Source organism: Zootermopsis nevadensis, unplaced genomic scaffold (genome assembly GCF_977971745.1).
Source record: "Zootermopsis nevadensis isolate Lab colony 2312 unplaced genomic scaffold, Znev_1.0 Znev_ptg000002l, whole genome shotgun sequence".
NCBI lineage: Eukaryota > Metazoa > Arthropoda > Insecta > Blattodea > Termopsidae > Zootermopsis > Zootermopsis nevadensis.
The window spans coordinates 22,696,183-22,719,524 of NW_028259134.1; the positions used below are offsets into that span (position 1 = coordinate 22,696,183).

At 42.0% G+C, this 23,342-nt stretch overlaps 1 protein-coding gene across 9 annotated transcripts in view; it reads left to right on the top strand.

Annotated features, from left to right (window-relative positions):
• sli (slit guidance ligand) overlaps nucleotides 1-23,342 on the top strand; it is a 204,887-nt gene that overhangs the window by 104,686 nt on the left and 76,859 nt on the right. For all 9 annotated transcript variants that reach the window (XM_087353898.1, XM_087353843.1, XM_087353866.1 and 6 more), the window contains exon 3: nucleotides 1,303-1,374. In XM_087353898.1, coding sequence (XP_087210024.1) covers nucleotides 1,303-1,374 — 72 coding nt within the window. The remainder of the gene's footprint in view (nucleotides 1-1,302; nucleotides 1,375-23,342) is intronic.

A 23,342-nucleotide genomic window follows, 5' to 3' on the forward strand; every position in this document is an offset into this window, starting at 1 on the left:
TATTAATTTATAATTATGATTAATTTTATCTTCTACATTGGAGCATATGAAGGTAGATAAGGGTCTTGAGTTTTAACCAGAACGTCTTAGATATGCCTTCAAATTTCGATAGACTTCAAAATGGCTGTTCCCTGGGGCGTAGCACCGTGTAGTCTGGAAGATATTTACCGACGTTCCAGAGGGACTTACTGCCTTTGTCATGAGGTCGTGAGAAAATCAAACCTCACCTTGGAATGGACGTGGTTATTGTAGCATATGTGACTGAAATAAACATAAATAATGTTGTCCTTACGACCAAGCAAATGTACAGAGACATCACATGTACCACCTGGTTTAATGACGAGTAACTCTGCATTTATGTATGCATCCATTCTTACGATAAACTGAGATTATTTTCTTAAACAGCGTCTATAAATTGATGTTCGTAATGGTAAAGCGCTGTGTTTTCTTCGCGGTACGGACCGAATTCTTATATATTATTTAGACGAGTTTCGGCTTCAAAGGGTGACGTAATTAGGCTATTTCTTGGCTGGATTAAGTTTCTGATAAGTATTATGTGCAGATAATTTCGTCTACAGTCATAAAAAAAAATTCTCTCGGTTATATGCAAGGGACAAGGCAATTTATTCGAATCGGCCGGGAAAAAAAACGAGAGGGTAGAGACCATAGTCCCTTCTTCCTGGCTCGATTCAAAGTGTTCTTTGGACTGTGAGAATTTAATACACACCGCTGGCAGCAATAAACGTCTATAAAATCTCCCGCCCATCTTTCAAGTGGGTCATAACCCCAATACAAGGCACTTCGTAAAAGGTCATACGATAGTAGAGAATTCCGTGCCTTTGTACGTTTATAAAGAAATGCACCAGTTATCCTTATTAGCAAATCGCTTGTGTCTCTCTCTTATGAAATACTTCTTGTACGTGTTGTGTATTCTGTTTATGATGTTTATTTTTATGATGAGTGCTCTACGCCCTGTTTTCATACATAACAGTTCCTATTGACAGTCGTTTGTAATCAGTTTCGTATTTTTACGAGACAACGCTACCTTCCCGAATACAAGTGTTGAATGAATTTGAATAGCAAATATCTAAGAATGTGACGCGTATTACAACAGCGTTTCTCAAAATTTCCACGTGACTGCGCACTTAAATATGTTTAAATATCTCACGGCTCATCAAATAGTATACAGAGTGTCCCACGTATCTCGGAACCTGCATGGTAGCATTGTATTATTCAAAATTTAGGAGTGTTGTGTAAAATTGTGGGTTGAACCAGCAGTGTAATGTATTATTATTGTTCCAGCCAACTGATGGACAATCAGATTCACACCATCGAGCGAGGCGCGTTCCAGGATCTGATGACCGTCGAGAGATTGTAAGTAGCCTACGTTTCCCTACTTGCATTCCCACGAAAATGACGTATCGTTTTATATTTTAAGTGATTGGATTTAGGTTGCTGTGGAGAATATCTTAGCACAGAGACTTAAGTATGAGTATTTTACTTTGCAATTTGTCTTGAAGATATTTGGCAATTCGTAAATATTTTTTTTCTATTTTGGTATCATGTCAGAGCTGCATTTTACATCGGTTGCCATAGCAATCACGCTTTGCATTTCAGGGACTCTTATTTTTAAGTAATACTACGTCATGGAAAGTATGTGTGTGTGTGCGGGGGGACGACGAGAGAAGGAAATATTCAGTCCATCGCTTTTAATCCCTTGTGGAATACCAAAAGGGAGACGGGGGGGGGAAGCAATATTGATCCGCCCCTCCCGCACTTGCAGGGTTAATCGTTCGGAAATTGAACTTCGGGAATACAGAACTGTGCGTCTCTTCGCGTGTGTACCGTACGGACAGACGGACGGACGGTGGCTGAATCGGGGATGAATTGCCGCGACGGGTACCCTTATAATCTTACGTCGCACCAGGGTTGGAGGAGACAAATGATGCGTGCGGAATTTTGGTTGGTAAATATTTCCGAAGACCGAGAAGACGATGGGAAGATAATATTAAGATATATTTTGAGGATAGTTTGTGAGAATGGGAGATGGATAGAACTGCACGCCATGGATTCACTTTGGTGGAGAGCAGGTATAGGTCCTACGTATTCTCAACCTCGGCGTTAGATGGTGGGGGGGGCGGTCAGTGGTTAGTTTTAAATATCGACCGCGCTTTACCTCACAGAAAGGAACCCAGTACCAATTGGGATTGGAGGCTGGGTGGGCCCCAGAACCGGTCTGGACGCAGAGGCTAGGGGAAAAATCCTCTGCCCCCGTCTGGGATCGAACCCCGGTCGACCAGTCAGACTCAGCCACGCCAGCTTCTACTTTTGCCCTTCATCTTTCTATATTTTTTCTTTTCTCTGTTTTCGTCCCTATTTCTTCATTTTGTTTTACATTTCTTCGTACATTTCTACTTCCTGTTTCCTCCTTAGTCTATCTTTTCGGTTGTCCACTCTTTTCCTTTGTCTGCCTGCCATCAGTCATGGCCTCCTGTACCTCTCACCGCCTTCTTGAAGTTCCGGTGTTCATTATCCTCCTTCAGATAAATATTTAAATGCGATTTGCTTTAGCGCGCGACAGAATTATGTTCGCGTCACGTGTCCACTGGACAAATTAATTTTGCTTGCGTTCCCCTGTTCGGGCCTCGTATCCCTACAAATACAATTATTAGTGGAGGGTAAAGAATTTCGGTTTCTGCGCGTGCGCCGAGTTGTCCTTCCATGGGGGTGGAGTTGGCTGCACTAACTTTAACTAAGTTTTCTGTCTCCGCTTTCAGCACTCAGCGACTCGTTCCCCTTCCTTTTGATTCTTTTTCTCCCATTCATTCTGCTTCCTCCTCCTCGTTTTTATTTGTATCTAATTCTTTCCTATCGTTCGTGCTGTCCGCCATCGCGAAGTGGATCCAGGATTCGGTTTTTAAATCGAGTAGCATCCCCTCATGTTGTGTCTGTCTGGCGCAGGGGATGAAAAGTTTGTCATTTCGCCAGGAAGTCTGTTACCTTATTTGTAAGAAAGCACAGGGTTCGAAACCACGAACCAGCAATTATGTCCCTTTCCCCATGCATAACATAATCACCACTTGCCGAAGAATCAATATTTCCAGATCCTTTCTCATTTTAACGAAGCTCTTCAGTTTGGGATTTTACTTCGTCTGGGGCTTGGCCCAGATACCCAATGATCTGTCAACTAAAACGTTGCTTTTCTCTCTGAAACTCACATTTCTTTCAATGTTGTTCCTAAATTCTTATGACCAGGAAAATGTAATTGCTAAATCGTCCTGAAGATGGCAGTGTTCTGGGTACTTGTACCGTGAACTCTGGTAGAATTTCGCCTGCTTATAAACTTCTACCAGATTACACGACCTGAACCTGAAATCTAACCAATATTCTTACTCTTATATCACACAGCACTGAGTCAGTGTATCGACATTAGAACATGGAACTGCTGAGATAAAAAACTCTGTCCTTTGCTTAGACGATCTACAATGAATTCGTGGGTGTAAGTAATGAATTTGATGGTCAGTGTGTTGTTTGTAAGACCAGGGGGACCCCCCCCCCCCACACGTCAACCAACCGCGCCATCTCGCCGAAATGACATGCAGTTAATAGGCTGTTAACTTCCGTCAAGTTCTCTTATCGATTGGGTAAAATATATGTAAGTGACATGTGACTAGTAATTTATTTACACTTTCACTTGAAACTTGTAGTTCTGACCTCGTGTGACACGAACTTTTGACCTAGAAATGAGTCCAACGTTACGACGTGCGAGGCTTCCTTAGACAGTGCACCCGCTCGCTTAATTTAAATTTATTGCGTAGGAGGTATTTGAACGAGGGTGTTCCAATTTCGGGCCTTTAAAGCTTTGCCACGTTTTTCCCGCCGTATTTTAGTTCCGAACAAAATCATTTCTTGCCGCCCTGTGTCGGCTGAGAAAAAGAAATCCGTCCAGGATATTCGTGGGAGGGCGAGACTCCTACTTGGGGCGCACTTGATATCCCATAATGCACCGCGGCGTAGGGCCCGGGTAATAGAATTTGTCCACCGCTGCCTAATATACCGAAAGGGGCGGTGGAGAATTCACGGGGTAATATTCCTTCCCCTCGCCTTACGTGGGCCTATCTTTCCCAAGGGTTAATCGATAAATAATGTAGGGTGAGGGAGACGCTAAGGGAGGGAACGCATTGGGAAGTCTTTCTATAAAAGAAGACGGAAATAAAGATGTAGCAAAGGAATAAAGAAATTTTTATGCCCGTGGGGGAACAAGTTTCAGAATCCTCGGTCTAGGGGATGTGACGTAACGAGAAGATCCATAATTATCGTCATTCATATGTCGTAAAGTTCTAAGGACGATTAAATCAGAATAATAAGATGGGCGGGGTGTGTAGCAAGCATGGAACCGTGCGGACAGAAGTCTGGTCGCGATGCCCCAAGAATGTTACGTCTCTGGTGGGGGATATCGAAATGAAGTAGCTTTTGAGAATGGAGACTAGTATCTTCCCCTCGACGTTTTCTGAACAATATTTTTTCCGTTCTACACACCCTGCCCATCTCATCTTCCTTTATTTAGTCAACCTGACAGTATTAAGTGTGAAGCTCCTCATTTCGGAGGCTGCTTGATTATTATTAACCTCATCTGATTGATTCTTAGAGTAAAACTGTGGTTATGTTTGTCGTCTACACACGGCACACAAGAGCCCGCAACCATCTGTTGTGATGAAAGCAGCAGTTGGATGTTTGATGGATGCGCCACTGTGTTACATAGACGCGCGCAGCGGGCGTCGGTTGTTTCTTGCCGGTGTTCATCTGCTTACGACACGAGCTACTGGCAGATGTCCATATTGGGTTAAAATTCGAAACTCCGGCTTCAATTTATGAGCGTGGTATTTTCGTGTACGATGTCAGCAAATCAGAGCCGATATACGAGGCCTCAAACGCTACCTGACTGTACAGATGGTCGTCTCGTTATTATGAATCTGTTTTCACTTCCTTCAGAATTGCTCAGTTTTGTGTGTGCAAGTGTTGTTTGGACGAACTTAGTATTCAAAGGGTTGACGGAGCTTTTTAAGTGCGGGGGGATCAGCTGTGTGACGTCGAATTGTGGGATGATGACGAATAATGATCTTGACAGGATTCTGAAGCAGTGGTGGTGATATATGTTCAACAGGTTCTGAGGAAAACCATGATAGACGTAAGGCAAAACCTCCTCATTGACGACATTCGGAAGTTACAGAATGCGAAGTGTGATTACTGACACGTTCTGTAAAGGAATTCGTGAATATTCTGAGATAGGGCGTTTATTTAGAGAAACCGTGAAATTCTTTCGCGTTGCCAGGCGATAAGCTTCATTGCATGTGTGCTACTACTCTGTTTGTCTGAAACAATGTTTATGGTCTGTAGTTAGCAAAAACAGTCGACTGTCGAGAAGTTTTAATTGAATTTTATATTTCGAACTTGTAAACTGTTTTAAAATGTGACCTTTTTTTGAAAGTGGTAGTTTTGCTGGGCTTAATTATCCTAAATAAAGCAAGTTGTAACGTCACAAAGTATAGGAGTCGGTATTTAACTTCACAAGCCTGGCTGTTTTCATTTCGCCGTGACAGCTTGCAACATCTCGGACACGGCTGCATTACGGAACAGTATATGAGCCAGGCGGTCATTAGCGCAAACCTCTCAATACGTAACGAGTGGAAATGTATTTGTGCTGCCCTCACATTGAACATTCTCAGTAAGGGAAGGGCTCAGATTGAGAGTGTCTGAATACAGAGTGTTGAGGAAGAGTTTGGAGAAGAGTGAACTTCATCACCATCGTTACTGGAGTGATGAAATCATGGAGGCTGAGACGGACCGGACGTAATGCCGGACAACATTTGGAAGCGGAAGATCTGGACTTAGAGGCTAAGAGTATAGGATAATATTAAAGTAGATCTTGAGAAAATATAGTGGTATTTCGGACCGGATTAAACTGGCTCAGGATAGGGTCTGGCGAAGGGCTGTTGTGATCACGGTAATGGACATTATGATTTTGTAATAGGATGAGAATATCTTGTTTAGCTCAGCGACTGTCAACTTTTTAAGAAATGCTATGCTTCAGTAAGTTAAGATGATTCAAATTATTAAAGTGTTCAAAGTAGCGACGTACTTAAATGGAAATTTGTAAGCCCTGGCTTTGCTCTTTAAATTCTGAGTGCACTGGTACAGATTACGGGGTTCTTGATACTTCCCGCTTTACAGCTTGTTCTGAGAAACACGTTCATTACCCCTGTCGCGTTATGACAACATATTAACTGTCCTTTTACATTTATTGCAAAACACCTAGCCCTAAAATAATGTCTCCTTTTAAACTCGCCCTTCTAATATGCTCGCTGCTAGCAGCTAACAGCTGTGAGAGGAGGAACGAGCAGATATATTGCTCTGACTTCTATTGTTTCTCTACGTTTTTACTCTTTTGTTTTCATCGTGATAGCTGCTGCTACGAGATGTCGCTAGGTACGGACATGAACTCCATACAGATTGTCTTAAATAAGGCATAGCCTCTTGAAATTCTGAAGGGGTACCGTTCTTGCTTACGAGTCGTGTGTAAGTCAGGTTTTAACTTGTTTTGTGTACAATTTAATACCGAAGCCTGCGTGTGTGTATGTTTATATGTGTATGATTATATTACCAATATTCCTAACACTTCAGAATTTTTTACGTAATTAAAAGAATTTTTACCTAGCATACTACTAAATCGATTTTATAGACACGAATGTGTATTATTTAATTCTTATCTTAACCCTTTGAAGCACGAATCTCGTCTAAATTACATTTAAGAATCGAGTCCGTACCGCGAAGAAAACACGTCTCTTCACCATTGCAAAGATCAACTGGTTAACCTTGTTTAAGGAAATAATACGACTAAAACGCTAATTAACCTTTGGAGCCGAAGCTCTTTCAAATGAAACTTAAGAATTCAGTCCGTACCGCGAAGAAAACACTACACTTCACCATTACGAAGATCAACTGGTTAACCTTGTTTAAGGAAATAATACGACTAAAACGCTAATTAACCTTTGGAGCCGAAGCTATTTCAAATGAAACTTAAGAATTCAGTCCGTACCGCGAAGAAAACACTACACTTCACCATTACGAAGATCAACTGGTTAACCTTGTTTAAGGAAATAATACGACTAAAACGCTAATTAACCTTTGGAGCCGAAGCTCTTTCAAATGATACTTAAGAATTCAGTCCGTACCGCGAAGAAAACACGACACTGAACCATTACAAAGATCAACTGGTTAACCTTGTTTAAGGAAATAATACGAGTAAAACGCTAATTAACCTTTGGAGCCGAAGCTCTTTCAAATGAAACTTACGAATTCAGGCCGTACCGCGAAGAAAACACTACACTTCACCATTGCAAAGATCAACTGGTTAACCTTGTTTAAGGAAATAATACGACTAAAACGCTAATTAACCTTTGGAGCCGAAGCTATTTCAAATGAAACTTAAGAATTCAGTCCGTACCGCGAAGAAAACACAACTCTTCACCATTACAAAGTTCAACAGGTTAACGCTGTTTAAGGAAATGATCGCTGTTTATTCGTACGAAACACGTAAATACAAATTTGAAGTTGCTGATTGTTAGAGCAGGTGGTACGTATAGTTACCACGGGGCTTTAAAGAGTTTATTATAACATCTAAAACCTGGCATTTGAGCAAATCAGAACACATTATTTATCGTTACGTGTTGTCATTTGATTCACAGAGCGAAGTCACTTTAGTGAACGTTCGAGGTGGAGGGGAACAGATTGTTTTGATCTCCAAAAACTTTTATTTTGGAAGAGATCTGTAATGAAATTTTATTCGTGCGAAGAGGCGTGGAAATAGATTAACAAGATGAATCATTCTAAGATTGCATTTAAACATTACACTTGCCATCGCTACCAGCTACGATTTGGCACCTCTCTACAAAACGCCTCACATTGAGACAGTCACAATTTTCCGTGTCTCACCTCTCAAGAATTGCCTCATTTTTGTAGTAACCTCCGTGAGCTATTAGACTGAGAGGTTAATAGTGGTGACAAACATCGACAGAACATGACGACATCATCAGTGTTAATTTCTTCCTAGTGAGTTGTTAAACGTGATGGAACTAATAGCATGTCACTTATTTTACTCGTCAAAATGACACATTTTGAATTTTACTGCCAAAATAAATTTTATTAATTCCAATTTATATTTCTCGAAAGTCTTGCCGTGAAATACTTGTAGCAAAGCAGGTTCCGAAAAGATAATGATGATGATATTAATAATAATGTGCCTGACGACATAAACCACTCTCCATAAGAATATAAACTTATAATCAGCACTTTTATATTTAATATATTTAATCTACGAACATTAAATTTAAATTCATTTTCTTGTGTCCTTTAGTCATGAAAAGTTTGTGTTGAATTAAAAATTGTAAGTAGGATTGGAGGTTTTCACGGTGGTGAGTCTTTTGCGCCGTGTAGTCTGGTAGAAGTTTACCGACGTTTCAGAGGTCCTTGCTGCCTCCATCATCAGTGAGAGTACGCGGCTTTACAGTCCAGACCTCTTAATTTTGAAACGTTTTAACTTGTTACTTTAACCATTTTATTACTTTACTGTACGTAAACTAATGGGATTTTGTTTTGGTGAAGTGTAGTGTTTTCTTCGCGGTACGGACTGAATTCTTAAGTTTCATTTAAAGAGCTTCGGCTCCAAAGGTTAATTAGCGTTTTAGTCGTATTATTTCCTTAAACAAGGTTAACCAGTTGATCTTTGTAATGGTGAAGTGTAGTGTTTTCTTCGCGGTACGGACTGAATTCTTAAGTTTCATTTGAAAGAGCTTCGGCTCCAAAGGTTAATTAGCGTTTTAGTCGTATTATTTCCTTAAACAAGGTTAACCAGTTGATCTTCGTAATGGTGAAGCCTTGTGTTTTCTTCGCGGTACGGACCGAATTCTTAAATATAATGTAAATTAGTTTCGGCGGCAAAGGGTTAAGACAGTCTCTTATTCGTTGGTTTATATTTACATGTGTTTCTTAATTACGTGTTCTTGTAATCTAGTTAGACGATAAATTTCGAACAGTGTTTTCCTTGAGTGAGAAACTGATCGTCGCTTTGTGTTGATCGGTGACGCGCCGTGACTCATGCGAGTGACATCCGGTGATTTCTGGAAAGCAAATTCTCAGATACTTGACAAATGGCAGTAATTCTCACCCTGAGGCTGGTTCAGTGGTCACAGACACATGGGTACAGCGGTCTGACAAAATTTCTTAAAGGTTATGCTAGTGTTGTGAGCTGTTAACAGCTCGGACATTCCTTCTCTGTATCTGGGAGCTTCTGTGTTCGTTTCTTTGTAGAGGTTTGCCCATAACGACTGGATTTTTTATGTGTCTTATGAAAATTGTGGGAAACCGACTTGAAATAGGATTCTGTCCCCCTGTTTCTGCATCGTGACGATTTCGTAATTTGTAGTAATTCCCAATTTGAGGGTTTGTATGGTCTGATCTTTTCAATCAAACGCTGACGTTAAGTAATTCAAGGAACAAGCTCGCGAAGAATTGGACCGTCTTTTGTCGGATTTTGAAGTTTCAAATATGGAAATGGGAGAAACCGATATAAAAATAACAGATTCCTACGCAAAGTTTTTTTGGCTGGTTTTCTGGATTCTTAGCAGCGATTTCTCAATTGGGTGAGTTACGTAGGAGGAGGAGACGCCTGCTTTATGTCAGTGTTTGTCTAGTGAACGTTGCTGTTGAACGTCGTAAAATATTCCACTATTTTCTCTCTTATTCGTTAATCACCGTCATAATCCACTTTAATAAACAATCATCAGAGCAAAAAGGCGGGGATATTAAAACTGCAGGAACAAACAAACAAACCAAAGGATAGTAAAAACAAGTTTTATTATTTTATTCGTGTATATATTATCCGTATGTTACAACGATGTTAATTTTTCAGTTCGTTTTGTGGAGCTATAACTCTGTTTAATGACGTTTTGAATTTGGAGCACGGTTCATATGTGACGCAGACGTTTGGTTGTTTGCCTGCCAGTTATGCGACCCGCATTGATGATCGCTTTATGTTCTAGTGTAAGTGTATTTTATAGTTAATGTGTCCAGACGCCAGTAGTTAGGATCCCCGCTTAATAACGAACTGAAACTTATGCGTGGATTCGGATGTGTAGAGATTTCTGTCCGTGGGCAGAGTGTAATTGGAAGTCCATTGACTTGAACAAAGTTCATAAATAAGCGCATAATGGAGAGGTCGTGTCTGTCTGTCCGCATGTCTCTTGTCGGAAACTACTACTATTGACGTTTCCACACTCAAAGGTTTCGATGACACACAACACAAGAGTTCTTTGAGATCTACAACTTTTGGTTGAACAATATTTCGATACAAACGTTTCGAAGAAGCGTACGATGTCCATCATCAGGACTGAAGTTACACCTAATAACTCGTAATCTGAACTGAATTAATGGAAATCGTATGTGAAAACAGTTAAATTAAGATATTACTTATGTAAAGAAATCAGGATTTTTAAGCCAGTACAGTCGTTAAGATGCCTCAAAAGACTAAAAATGAGCTAATAAATAATGCTTGTTATCCGTTCTTAGCCTTGTATCTCAGCGTGCATCGTACGGTTAAGTTTCGTGCCAGGCGAATGTTTCTATTACGTGGGAACAGACAGACAGACAGACACTAACTAGCTTCAGGATATGACCATGTTCTCCTAGACACGCGTTTAGAAATGTTTTGTCTGTCCAGAATTTGACAGCGCTCCACACCTGATCTTTACAAATTTTGGCATGACCTCTATACGCTTATTTGGTAAAATTATTCATTTATCTCTCTCTGTGTATTCAACATATTTTAGTCAGTTTATTATCTCATCATCGTCATTGCAATCAGGACGACTCTGTACAGTTGGTATCGGTTGTTGTTTCGTGGGGATAAGGCAGCTGGGCAGATATCTAGAAAGAGTGGAACTTTACCTCCATTGTAACTTCGCCTTTTTAGGTGTGTTAAAATTTATTTCTTTCCATCTCTGTCCATAGCATGGATACAACTAGCTGGCAGATTTTTATCGTACTTGGTATTTTGGGGCATTCTGGATCATCGTAATGACCACTTTGCTTTATGTTAACGATACTTGTGCACCGAACACTGTTAGCATAATGAATGCGTTGTCGAGTTAAAAGGGAACACTCACTCGTTTTAGACGTTTCAGATCGTAAATTTTCCCTACTCTATAAATGCTGCCCTTGTTCCGGGTTTTGCCAAAGAAGGTGTGAGCTGGAAACAGCCACTTTGTCGGCCGTAGGTAGCAGATCCAGTCGTAAAAATCGCGTAGGAAGAAACAAGGATTGTAAACATCCAGAGTTTTACTTTTATTGGTCGAGTTTCACACCTCGCCACACGTTATGTTTCAGACTTTTCTTTTAAAAATTTTTCAGCACAGTGGAGGCGTTAAAGATTGGCAATAAATTCTGGACGCAGAGCCACGTTTTCAAATTTTTTTTTTAAAAATATATCCAAATTTTCTGCAGTAGACGGATTAATTCCTGTGTTATAAACTTTTAATATATAGGGAAATCTTTAGACCTGTCAGACGGGCGAAGAAAGGTTTTGGGCAACTCTGGACCTAGTCTCGTCGGACTAGTGGAGATGCAGTTGGAACTTGTGAAAACGTACACTTGGAAGACCGAGATAAAGATGGGTTGCCCGTATAAAGTTGAGGTTGTTGAGGTTGAGGTTGTTGCGACACGCGACGTACGTACGTCCTGAACCTTAGGACTCTCATTGAGTGAGTTTCCAGTGTTTTGGCAGTGTGTGAACGCAATAGAGCTGTCATTACTCCCACACAGTGGAGCTCTCTCCTCCTGCCACGAAGTTATTTTTCCTCTGTCACAGTTTAAACAAGCCGTCCATCTGTCTTCTGCAGACAGAAGAATGCTACACTTCAGTTAACGATTCACAAAGCATTTTGAAAGGTCGCCAAGCGAAGCAGGGGCGTGTCTGGACGTGTACCAAAATGCAAATCGCATATTGATCGCCTGTACCTGTGGTACACCTCAGGAAATGAACGAGGAAGACACCCGATGACGCTTGTGGGTGGGTGGGGGGGACGATATTTATCTGTTAAGCGAACATTAATTTGTGGGCAAAGAGAGAGGAACTCCATGTTTGGAACTGACGTAGATAAAACATGGATTGTCTTCTAGCACCATTAAAAGTATTCGTCATGTGACGTCATCGCAGTGAACAGACGGACAAATGTGACAACACACGGAGGGAGTTCCTTCAATTTGTCTTCAAGCCTCAGTTTTTCACACCACAGAATGCCAAGTTGGCTGCGTCCGAAACATTTTCTTGAGACCAAAAACAAATCAGTCTTAATTAAACGACACTGTTTCACATAGTTGTCACGTGGAGTTACTGGATGTGTTGATACAAATTCGTGGGTTTATTGACACAGGATGTCTGTCGGTTTACTGTTTTGAAACGAAGAGGTCTCCACGTGGTGTGTAGGGGTCGTGGAGGTTAAATTAGTGTCCTTCTGTTGACCCTGCATGAATATTAATGTCTCCCTGTTGTGCGCATGATGTGATAACGTCAACAGAATTAAATTGTAATAACACGCAGCTACATGTTTCGATGCAGGGCCATCATCATCATCATCATCAGGTCGAAAATAGCTATTTCTTAGCACGTATATCCGTGTGAAATATGTGATGGTATTTCTATATATTCGTGGTATTTAGTCGTTTAATTTTTAAATTGTTAAAAACCTTGTACCGTGGTCTATCAATTATGCCAAAATGTCTTATTTATATATTTTATTTTTAGTTCAGAATACAAATTTTTGTTTACGTTAAAGTAAACATTTCTCGACGTTTCACCTTTTTTTGGAAGTTCGCTGTTAAGACTTCTGTGTTCAGTAAATTTGTAATGTCATGAAGTTTCGATTCTTTGTGTCTTATTCGTCGAGAGTATTTCTAGCTGGACTGTATTAGCCAGTAGCCTGGGTTTGTAAAGAAAACGTAGCGGATGGAAAGTTTTGAAAGAGTGAATTATTTATGCAAAAGTAGATGGAATGTGTGAAATTAATCCACTGACGTAATGAACAGAAGAGATTTTTAACGCCACGCTCCATACGAAATGCGGCACCACGCACTTAAAAACTTTTTATGCATTCCATGATTCATTTTTTTTTGGGGGTGCCTAGCAACAGCCACTAAGATAGATGATGTTTCTCTGTTTTATTGGGCACTGAGCCAACACTTGTTGATAAAGATGTATCGCTCAATGTCGAGTTCCTCAGGCTATTAATTGTTATTCAGGCAAGACGATTGAATACTCATAACATTTCTTTCCGGTTCGAATGATCAATAACCCTCAATAAATCTTCGTCGATACTCTCTGCCAACGCGGTTTGCCTTATTAACGATCGCCCTGCTACAACATTCCACAAGACTTGAACACTTTACCGCTTAGCAAAGGCACTCGCAGTAAACCCGAACTGATGAGAACACTTGGGAGACATAGAAAATAATATTAAAATGGATCTTAGAGGAGAAAGGTGTGAGAGGTGGACAAGATTCATCTATGACAAATTCTCCTCGGGCTACCAGCGCTGTCAGGTTGTCGAATTGCGAAAAGGAATACATCGTTTCGAGAGGAAGTCAACTCCAGATCGGACAGGATTCATCTAGCTCAGTATAGGGCCCTAAAATCAGCTCTGTTCGATGCAGTTAACCTAAGATTTCTTTTTTCCACAAATTCCAAAACATTCATCAAACGAATGTGTCTGTCTGGAACACGTACGCACAAATTAAATCTGTCTGCTTAATAGACAAGTGTTGATTGGTTATCATTTAGTAGTGGATTCCGTACAGATTCAATACTTTATTAATAGATTTATCAGTAATTCACTCTCGTAAAAATATTATGTTCTCTTCTGACTTTACCATAGCAACATCGCGTTTTTCTAATGTCCGTATGAAGATCAGGTGGAGTTAAGTCCCGCGAAACCGTAGCCTCGTATTTCGCCGTCATGTTTGATTCCAAGTATAGTCTCTGCAGACGCCAGAGGTGGTCACGTGGTTTGCCATCCTGTCCTCACGTAAATCTTTCTCGCAAGTTACAAGTGTGTCCCCCCCCCCCCCCGGGGGGGGAGGCGCGAAGAGGGAACTGTCTTGAATCAGTTCCAAACTGTGTCACGCCATTTATATTCTGAGATGTCTGTGGTATTCTCCAGACACGTGTTCTCACATTGTGATCCGCGGGCCACTTGCCACTTGAACGCAAGTTAAAACGACTTAAAAACTTTGTGTTAAACAAAATGCTTGCCTCTAAGAAGAATAGAACGAACGGTTTATGGTAATACTTAAGACACTTTGTGGTTTAAATAGGTTACAACACGTTGTGACCTGGGGCCGCGGTGATCTAGGAGATGCAAGAAATGCACACAGAATTTTGGTTGGGAATCGTCTTTGGGTTAGGTTAGGTTAAGTTAAGTGAGGTTAAGTTAAATTGCAATGTGTTAGGTTATGTTGGTTTGAGCTGTAATGGGTTAGGTTTGGTTTGGTTAGGTTAGGTTTGGTTTGGTTAGGCTTGGTTTGGTTAGATTTGGTTAGGTTAGGTTTGGTTAGGTTAGGTTTGGTTAGGTTATGTTTGGTTAGGTTAGGTTTGGTTAGGTTAGGTTTGGTTAGGTTATGTTTGGTTAGGTTAGGTTAGGTTTGGTTTTGGCTGTGTCAGGTTGGGTCCGGTCATTCGGGTTAAGGCAGGTCAGGTTCCTGCCGGGGCAGAATTTTTTTTCACTTCGCCTGAACTTCAGGCGCAACGTTTCCATGGCGACCCGCGCTAGGGGGATGCGGTAAGGAGAGACGTCCCAATAAAGAAAAGTCGAGGAAGAATTTAATGTGATATGGATCATTGAAATACGAGTCGTGGCGGTGGTGGGGGGGGGGGGAGCATAATAATATACGACTGCCGAGGCAAGTCCCAGGACGGGGCAACGAGACGCCGACCGTCGCTTCGAAGGAGGGCTCAGCCGATAAATCAGTTTCTCTCGTGCATTACACAGAAGCTCCACCCCTCCCCCTCGCACACACACACACACACACACACACACCCAGTGTGTGGGCAGATCATGTTCTACGTCGTTCGACTAGCGCGATTTAGTACGTCTTGTCGGAACCGGAGACCATGGGGAAAAGAAAACTGTCCGGAGAGTTTTTTTGGTGTCGGAGCAGGGAAGCCACGGGACTTTCGCCGTTTCAGACAGTTCTCATTTACATCAGGAGGTATGAATACTCCGTGTTTACCCGGATCTTAACCCAGACATGAAACCTACACAGACTTTGTAACAGATTTCATTTGTTTTGTTTCGGAAGTTGGCTCCATATGAACATTTTTCGTCGACAGAGGGGGTCAGTTATTTTGCCATTTGTGGCAGAAATGGAATTTCGGAATTTTTTATCCGTAACCCCCCCTCCAACTCCCCCCCCCTCCACTACAATGCTCGCATTGACGATTGCTACGCGATCAACTGCGCGGGTTCAGAGGTCTTTTTCCTGTTTATGTCACTGGTCCTCTGTTTATACCGGATTTACTCTCACCAGAGAATTTGCCCGAATTCAAAAGATAACATTCGTTGTGATTTTGGTCGCACTGTTTTAGAGGTGCAGTCCTCTGAACACTTAACCCCAACCCATTGAAATATGTGTGTTTGGTGAAAATTAATGTAAATTCACACACGTCTAATGGAAACTGGTTAACCCTTTGAAGCCGAAGCTCGTCTTCATAATATTTACGAATCCAGACCGTACCGCGAAGAAAACACTTCACCTCACCATTACGAAAATCAGCTGGTTAACCCTTTGAAGCCGAAGCTCGTCTTCATAATATTTACGAATCCAGACCGTACCGCGAAGAAAACACTTCACCTCACCATTACGAAAATCAGCTGGTTAACCCTTTGAAGCCGAAGCTCGTCTTCATAATATTTACGAATCCAGACCGTACCGCGAAGAAAACACTTCACCTCACCATTACGAAAATCAGCTGGTTAACCCTTTGAAGCCGAAGCTCGTCTTCATAATATTTACGAATCCAGACCGTACCGCGAAGAAAACACTTCACTTAACCATTAGAAGTCGAATCAGGCGGTACCACATAAGATTTAACAAGAGAACATCCCGGTCAAAGCCTTAATGCGAAAATAATTAATAAATTTTCGGGAAATTGGGTGTTATAATTCTGTCTGTTCATGTCGTTTGCCACCTGTCTAGCGCGGAATATTCTCGTCTAAAATGTGTGAGGAACACACGTGGGCCTCGCAGATAAGCGGTTTTACATTTCAAACTGTTGCAATTATTTATGTGTTTAGTTCCAGTGTCTGCCGTTTCGGAGTCGTTCCGAATTCCTGTTTCAAATTTAACGTCCCTGGGCTTTTAACCACCCTCATAACCGCTTTCATACTTTTGGAGGGAAAAAACAAAAAACAAATTACGACAGCGTCTCGTCGACGTCACTATCAGTTAACAAACGAAACGTTGTGTTGTTGAACGAGAAACAAGCGAGCATCGCGCTGCGTGTGGCGGCGCCCGTCATCTCGAAATCTTGAGCCCGTAAGGCGACGAGAACCATGACCCACTCTGTTTACTTAATCTGCAGTTGGCAGCTCTGGCCCTGGAATTTTGACGTTCTTGTAATCGGTAATCTCTGACGGCGCTCTCTCTTCTTACCCTGTCTCTTATCTTAGGATTATCTTTGCATGAAGTGAGCGCTGAATAGGGTGGTGATGTCTGGCGTCGTGTTTTTATCACAGAAACTGCTGAATGAATTCGTGACGAATTTGATGCGTTTGGGGTCTGCAATGAAAGTTTCATGACGGAGTCGGTTTTGTTTAGAAGGTGGTCGCCTTGCAGCAGGTAGAAATTTAATACAGTAAGGCATTTGAATTGGAGATCTCAAGGTTCGAATCGCTTTTGGTTCATCCTGTTGTATTTATTTTGCATTCATTTTACACCATATTCTCAGTGTCTATTGGAGATACTTTGTTTTGTTACTGAGCTCACCTGTGAACGACATGTTTCGACTATAACTTTGTTATCTTCAGGTTAACTTTACATTGTTTCTGTAGACTGTTGCCAAATATTATGGTTTATACATAGAATTTGAAATACGAATAAAAAAGCGGTATAAATATTAAAATTTGATAAAATATAAAAAAACATAATATTTATATCGTCCTTTTTTGTTGTACGTGTCCTCAGGCCCCAAGGAAACAACTCACGAACTGTGATGCCAGTCACAGTTAGACCTTATCACTAAGTTTTTGAATAACTTCTGCAGTTGAAACAGCGTCGTTGAAGAACCTAACAACCTTTTAAAGCTGCTGGTTGTCTAGATAACCAGACGATCTAACAATGTCTACGATTAGGGATGGCGCAAACTGAATGACAACCAGTTAAGTGCTGCCCCGTGTGGCCGATTTCTGTATTTATTATTAATCCGCACTGCAAACAGCCCCGGGGCCGTGTGACCCCCCCCCCCCCCACAACAATGCGGACGTACCCTTGCAATCACCAGCGGACCGGCAAATAGTAATTATTCTGCTCTTCGCCCCCCTCTAATTAAATTAATTTCCCCTTTAAACAGTGCCGACACAGAATTCCTTCCTGAGTCTCTAAACACTGCTTTAAGGGTTTGCAATCCGGGATACGCTCACTGGATGAGGCCCGAAATTTCTGAAGATGCTATCGAACCTCAAGGTCTTACTGCTGTAAACGGACCCTCCACGTCACCCATACGCGTTCATGGCGTGGTGCTCATTACACTTATCAGCCTGGCACTTAAATTATCGAACGCCAGGTCGAGTGGTTAGCACTCCTTCTTATTCGGGAGGTCCCTAGTTCAAAACCAGGCCCGGAAACAGGCTGTTCTCAGTTTTCGTATTTTTTTTCCCACTTCCAAGTAAATACCTGGATAGTACCATAAAATAGGCCACGGTAACATCATCTAGTATCCTGTTCAATTCGTTATTTATAATCATACTTCCACTCGACACAAGTATAATCTTGTCTACCTAGACATCCGTAACGTAAAACATAAATAAAAACTCTAAAATTCTGTAGGCATTTATTGTTTTGTTTAAATTTCATTCGCCCCTCGAAGAACGGCTGTTGTGATATATTTAGTGGTTTTCCTTCGCTTATCCTATTGGATGCAGCAATGCCATCTTGAAGCAGCCAAATTTCACGTCCTTCCGCAAGAAACTTCCAGAAAAGAATCCGTCTATTCATGGCTATAAAGCTTGTGGAGTTGAGAGTGTCATTAAATTAACAACGAGCGATAATCATAACACGGCTAACAGTGATTATGATAGTACAACCTCGCGGCATTACACATAAGTATTGACTATAAATTACAATTTTTTATTATCCGCATACAAAAATTTTTGTTCGGAAATTTCACATGAATTTGACGTTTGAAGTTTTCACGGCTGTGAAAATGTCGATATTGACCTTTTGGGTGGTGACGCCACGTGGACCTGTGGGTATACGATCCCTACCGATGTTTCGGAAGAATATACGTCCTCCATCTTCAGGTCAAGGTTTAATTAATTCTTCGTGACTGTGCTGTATGATGTATGTTCTGTGATTACGTTTTCAGTGAGAGGTTTTGAATCTGCAGTATATAAACTGCAAGGTAAGTTAGGTGTACAGATTAAGAACGCGTTAGGAAACAGTTAATTTGCATTTGTTATCCGCCACTAGTCATACAGCGACTGAGTCAGACCCGCGACTTGTTACCGGCTAAACCTAGATTTCTACCTACGCCACGCTTCTCCACGGCAGGCTACCAAATTATTCTTGAGAGTAGTCTTCGACCCAGATGATGAATATATCCTCGTCACAGTCCGAATGCATTGATACCCTTCATTGCATGGCAACCTGGAGCCCGGTTTACATCAACGGCTCGTGGGGAAACTACATATTAAAACGGTTTATACGCGCCACGTCACTAGGAAGACCTAGACGTAGATGGGAGGATAATATTAAAATGAATCTGAGATAAATTGGATTGGGGTTGATATGGATTGGATTAATCTGGCTCAGGGTAGTGACCAGAGGCGGGCTTTTGCGAACCCGGTGATGAAACTTTGGGTTCCTTAAAATGTTGGGGATTTCTTGAGTGACTGTTGGCTTGTCAGGGAAGACTCGGCTCATATTCCAGGATGCACTGATTTGTATTAAATTTTGGTACTGAACAGATTAAGGATTGAGGGTGTTGTAGAATGTTTGGGAGAGACGGAATGACAGGAGAGAATTTTAAAATGAGGTCCTTCCCGATTTTCACTCTTCTGCAATATTTTGGGGTTAACAAATCGAAGAAGGCGACGGGCAGGTCATATAGAATTCGTGTATGAGATCGGAAAAATCATACAGAATTTTAATAAGTGAAGCGCGAAGGAAAGAGACCGATTCGTAGACCTTGGCGTAGATGGAATAAAATTAAAATTGACCTCAAGCTATTGAGTGGAGTGTGTGTGTGTGTGGGTTTGATTCATCTTGTTCTTTATAGAGATCGGTTGTGGGCCCCAGTGAACCTTCGGACTCCATAAAAGTCTGGGGGAGGGGATTTCTTAACGAACTGAGCGCAATTTTGACTTCTCAAGGGATGTTTCCATGAGGTTTAATTGAGGAAAAAATGCAAATTTAAAACGAGGGCGATGTTTAAGTCAGGGAATGTAACACTGTAAGTAAAAATGTCGTTATTTGTTCTTTTGTTACGGGATGTAAGAAATGAATACACAAATTGTCGTCCTGATGATGGAGGCAATAAGCACCTCTGAAACGTCGGTAAGTTTCTATCAGACTACACGGCGCTACTTCCCAGAAGACAGCCAATTTTTTTTAAAAAAAAAATCCGTTGATGGAGACTCCCTGCTTTTGGTTGAATAACCCAAAGTGACTTGTGATGTTTACAAATGTTTTATCCTTTAACACAGAATTAATGTTTGTCACAACAAGAAGACGGATTTTATTCAAAATGTCATGTGCGTAGGAAGGGCCACACACGTTCAAGAAGCGGGAAACGTGTTCACGCACAATTCTTCATATTAAACAGCGAAATGTAACGGGATATCCACATTTCTAAATTTATACCCAGGCCCATCAATTAGCCACCCGTTGCCCGGGAATTTGTTTATTTTCGTTGCCTGGCAACAAAGCTGATTCACTTCTGTTCATAGCCGCGTTTCGTACGGCTGTTAATAGATGGCCGCGTTCTCTTTGATTTTGATGGAAAACCTGATGAAACATAAGACAAGGGTCACAAGAAATGTTTGTTTTACCCCTGGAACCCCGAGGGGATATTTTGGGGCTTTACGCATGATTTTTACCTTTCTGAGTCTCTCAGTTCGCACGTTTACCTTGTGTTGTCTGAAGTCCGTCATTAATCAGTTGATCGAGCGAACCCAACACGTTTACAGATCGTGGAGGTGAAACTCCATTTTCATAAATGCCCAGTGTAATACATATTTTGAGTAAAACTTTACAATTTACCTTAAGATCGGATCTCTCTTAACACCCTTCCGTCTGTCAACAGATTTACCTACAAAAATGTTGTATGCATTTGTCATTTCCCAATGTATGTTATATATCAGTAGAAGACTAATTTACGAATGATTTGAGGTTTTCACAGCGGTGAGTATGAATATTTCTGTCTTCTGGGTTGTTGCGCCGTGTAGTATCGTAGATGCCCACCAACGTTTCAGAGGTACATGCCGCCTCCATCATCACGGCGATAATTGCGGCGCAACAACCCAGAAGACAGCATTCTTATAATTTAAGAAGCTCCTCATTGTGTATTTTTCGCCAACCTTTCTTTCATTTCATCCGTCTTAGCTCCGAAATCCCCCCCCCCACCCCCACCCCCGTACTCCGTTCTCAGATGCCTTAATTTTTAATCGCTTACGGCGAGAGATCACATTTTATCCGCAAGTTAAGCTCATTATTTGAGCAGACGCGTACGAAGTTTGGCTGTACGCAATGTCGTGAGGATTTAGTGCGTAGTGCAAAAGCGTGGCGAGAAAAACTGAAACGTTGTGTTCGACATTCAGACGCCCTTCAAAAAAAAAAATACTTACATTACAATTGCCATAGAGGGGAGTAGATCTTTCATTCATGAGGTCAAAAAGCCGACCGGGCGTCATACCCCCCCACCCCACCCCCAACCCACCCTTCGCGCCCTCGGCCTATAATCTGCCTCACTCACCCGAAATGTATCCGGGTATTTGTTGCAGTCATGTCAATAGATCTCACGGTTCTGAGTATAAAGAATAGGAAAATGACCCTTAGGGTGCATTATACAGATCCAGAAGGAACCAGTTGATGGGGTTTTCGTGCGTTTGAACATTTTGGACGGCTTTACAGTGTCGGTGGGAGAAGCAGTCGTTCATTCAGGTTTTTTTTTTTATCTTAGCGTTCATTGTTCATGTCGTTTCAACTGTTTCACCGCGGGTGACGTAGGGAGGCAAAGAGGATGAATGTCAGCGAACACATCCCGATGTTTCCTCCTTCACTGACGTGGGGTTGAATTGTCTGTAATGAAGACTCGGTTGTTGGTTGCAGCATCTTAAGGCGTAGGAGTAATATCTGTCGGTAAGTCAGGCTGCATACCGATTAAAACTATTTTATGTATTGGTGTGAAAGTTGTTTTCTTACCTGCGGGAACACAACACAACCATTAGATACGTCAACTGGTTAATGGTGTTTAGACAACTAACTAACTAGATGGCTTACCGAACCCGAAGGTTCATCACCGAATTAACCAAAGCCCTGTCCTGGGCCAACAAAATCCAGTCTCCTTCAACTCCTGTCTCCCATAGATCCCGCCTGAGATTATCCTCCCATCTACGTCTAGGTCTCCCCAGAGGTCTCTTCCCCTCAGGCTTCCCAAATAGTGGACCCAACCAACCAGATGGCTTACGGAACCCAAAGGTTCATCACCGAATTAACCAAAGCTCTCCACCGGACCCTGTCCTGGGCCAACAAAATCCAGTCTCCTTCAACTCCTATCTCCCATAGATCCCGCCTGAGATTATCCTCCCATCTACGTCTAGGTCTCCCCAGAGGTCTCTTCCCCTCAGGCTTCCCAACCAATACCCGGAGCACACTTCTTGTCCCATCCATGCGCGCTACATGTCCCGCCCATCTAATTCTTCTCGACTTAATCACCCTGACAGTACTGGGGGAGGAGTACAGATTTTTAAGGGTGTTAGACAAAGAGCAACAAATCAAAAACCCTTCGTAGGGGCGAGGGTGCTGTTTGCTACAACCCAGAAGACAGCCATCTTCGTGCTCATCGCCGTGTTAACACAGTGTTGTTGTTTCACTTTCTTAGGCACATTAATACACCGTGTTTGCCATAAGCCACTCAGTTCCGTCAGTGGGATCCTCCTGAAATCGGTAAAAATGGATTTTCTCGTGTAAGACTTTCCCGCCTTGTGCTCGGTACGCTACCTTACCGGCTGAAAGGTATCGTTGTGCCTTAATTGGGGGGGGGGCTGGGTTCTGTCGTTATCTGTTTCGGGGAATTTCAGGCGCAGTGGGACGTGTCCCATAATGACAGTCGCCCCGCGGGGGGAGGGGGGTTAAACCGCCCCACATATTTATATAGTGGTCCGTGTGTGATGTTGTGACATACGGTTTTCGGGTGGGGGGTGGTAGCCGATCTATGGATGCTGCGCTCGAACTGCGATCTGTAATTTGAGGCGTCATGTGACCTTTCGGCTAGTCAGGTAAGAGGTCTGTGCCCGTGGATCGACGTTCTTTATAAATGTCATAAAACTCATTCGGGGTGACTCCAAGAGACGAAATTTATTTTACGATTATCGTGGTAATAAAATTTGGTGTAAGGAGAATTGTATAAAACCGCAAGTCCTTTTCAGTGCTCAAGTTCCTTAGTTACTGCCATAAAACACAGAACTGCTAGTTTCGCTTGTTCAGGTCGGCCTCCTTCGACAAAATCGGTTTTTGTTCCTTTCTGTAATGAACCGGAGTTTCGTGGATGTCCTCCGGTTCATTTAGCGATCCTGTGTCCGCATTAGCTGGGGCAGCCAGTTACGTAAGTGGCCGGATACAGGATAATACTCGGGGGGTTTGATTCCCGGAACGCGCTGTCTTCATCTTCCCCGATGCATGTAAATCTGTTACGAGGTCCACCCAGCTTCCCGCTCGTACGACATTTGCATATCGAAGAGACCAAGAATTTTTTTACTCTTTGCGAAATCTTATTAGGGACACCAAATAAAAGGATAGGG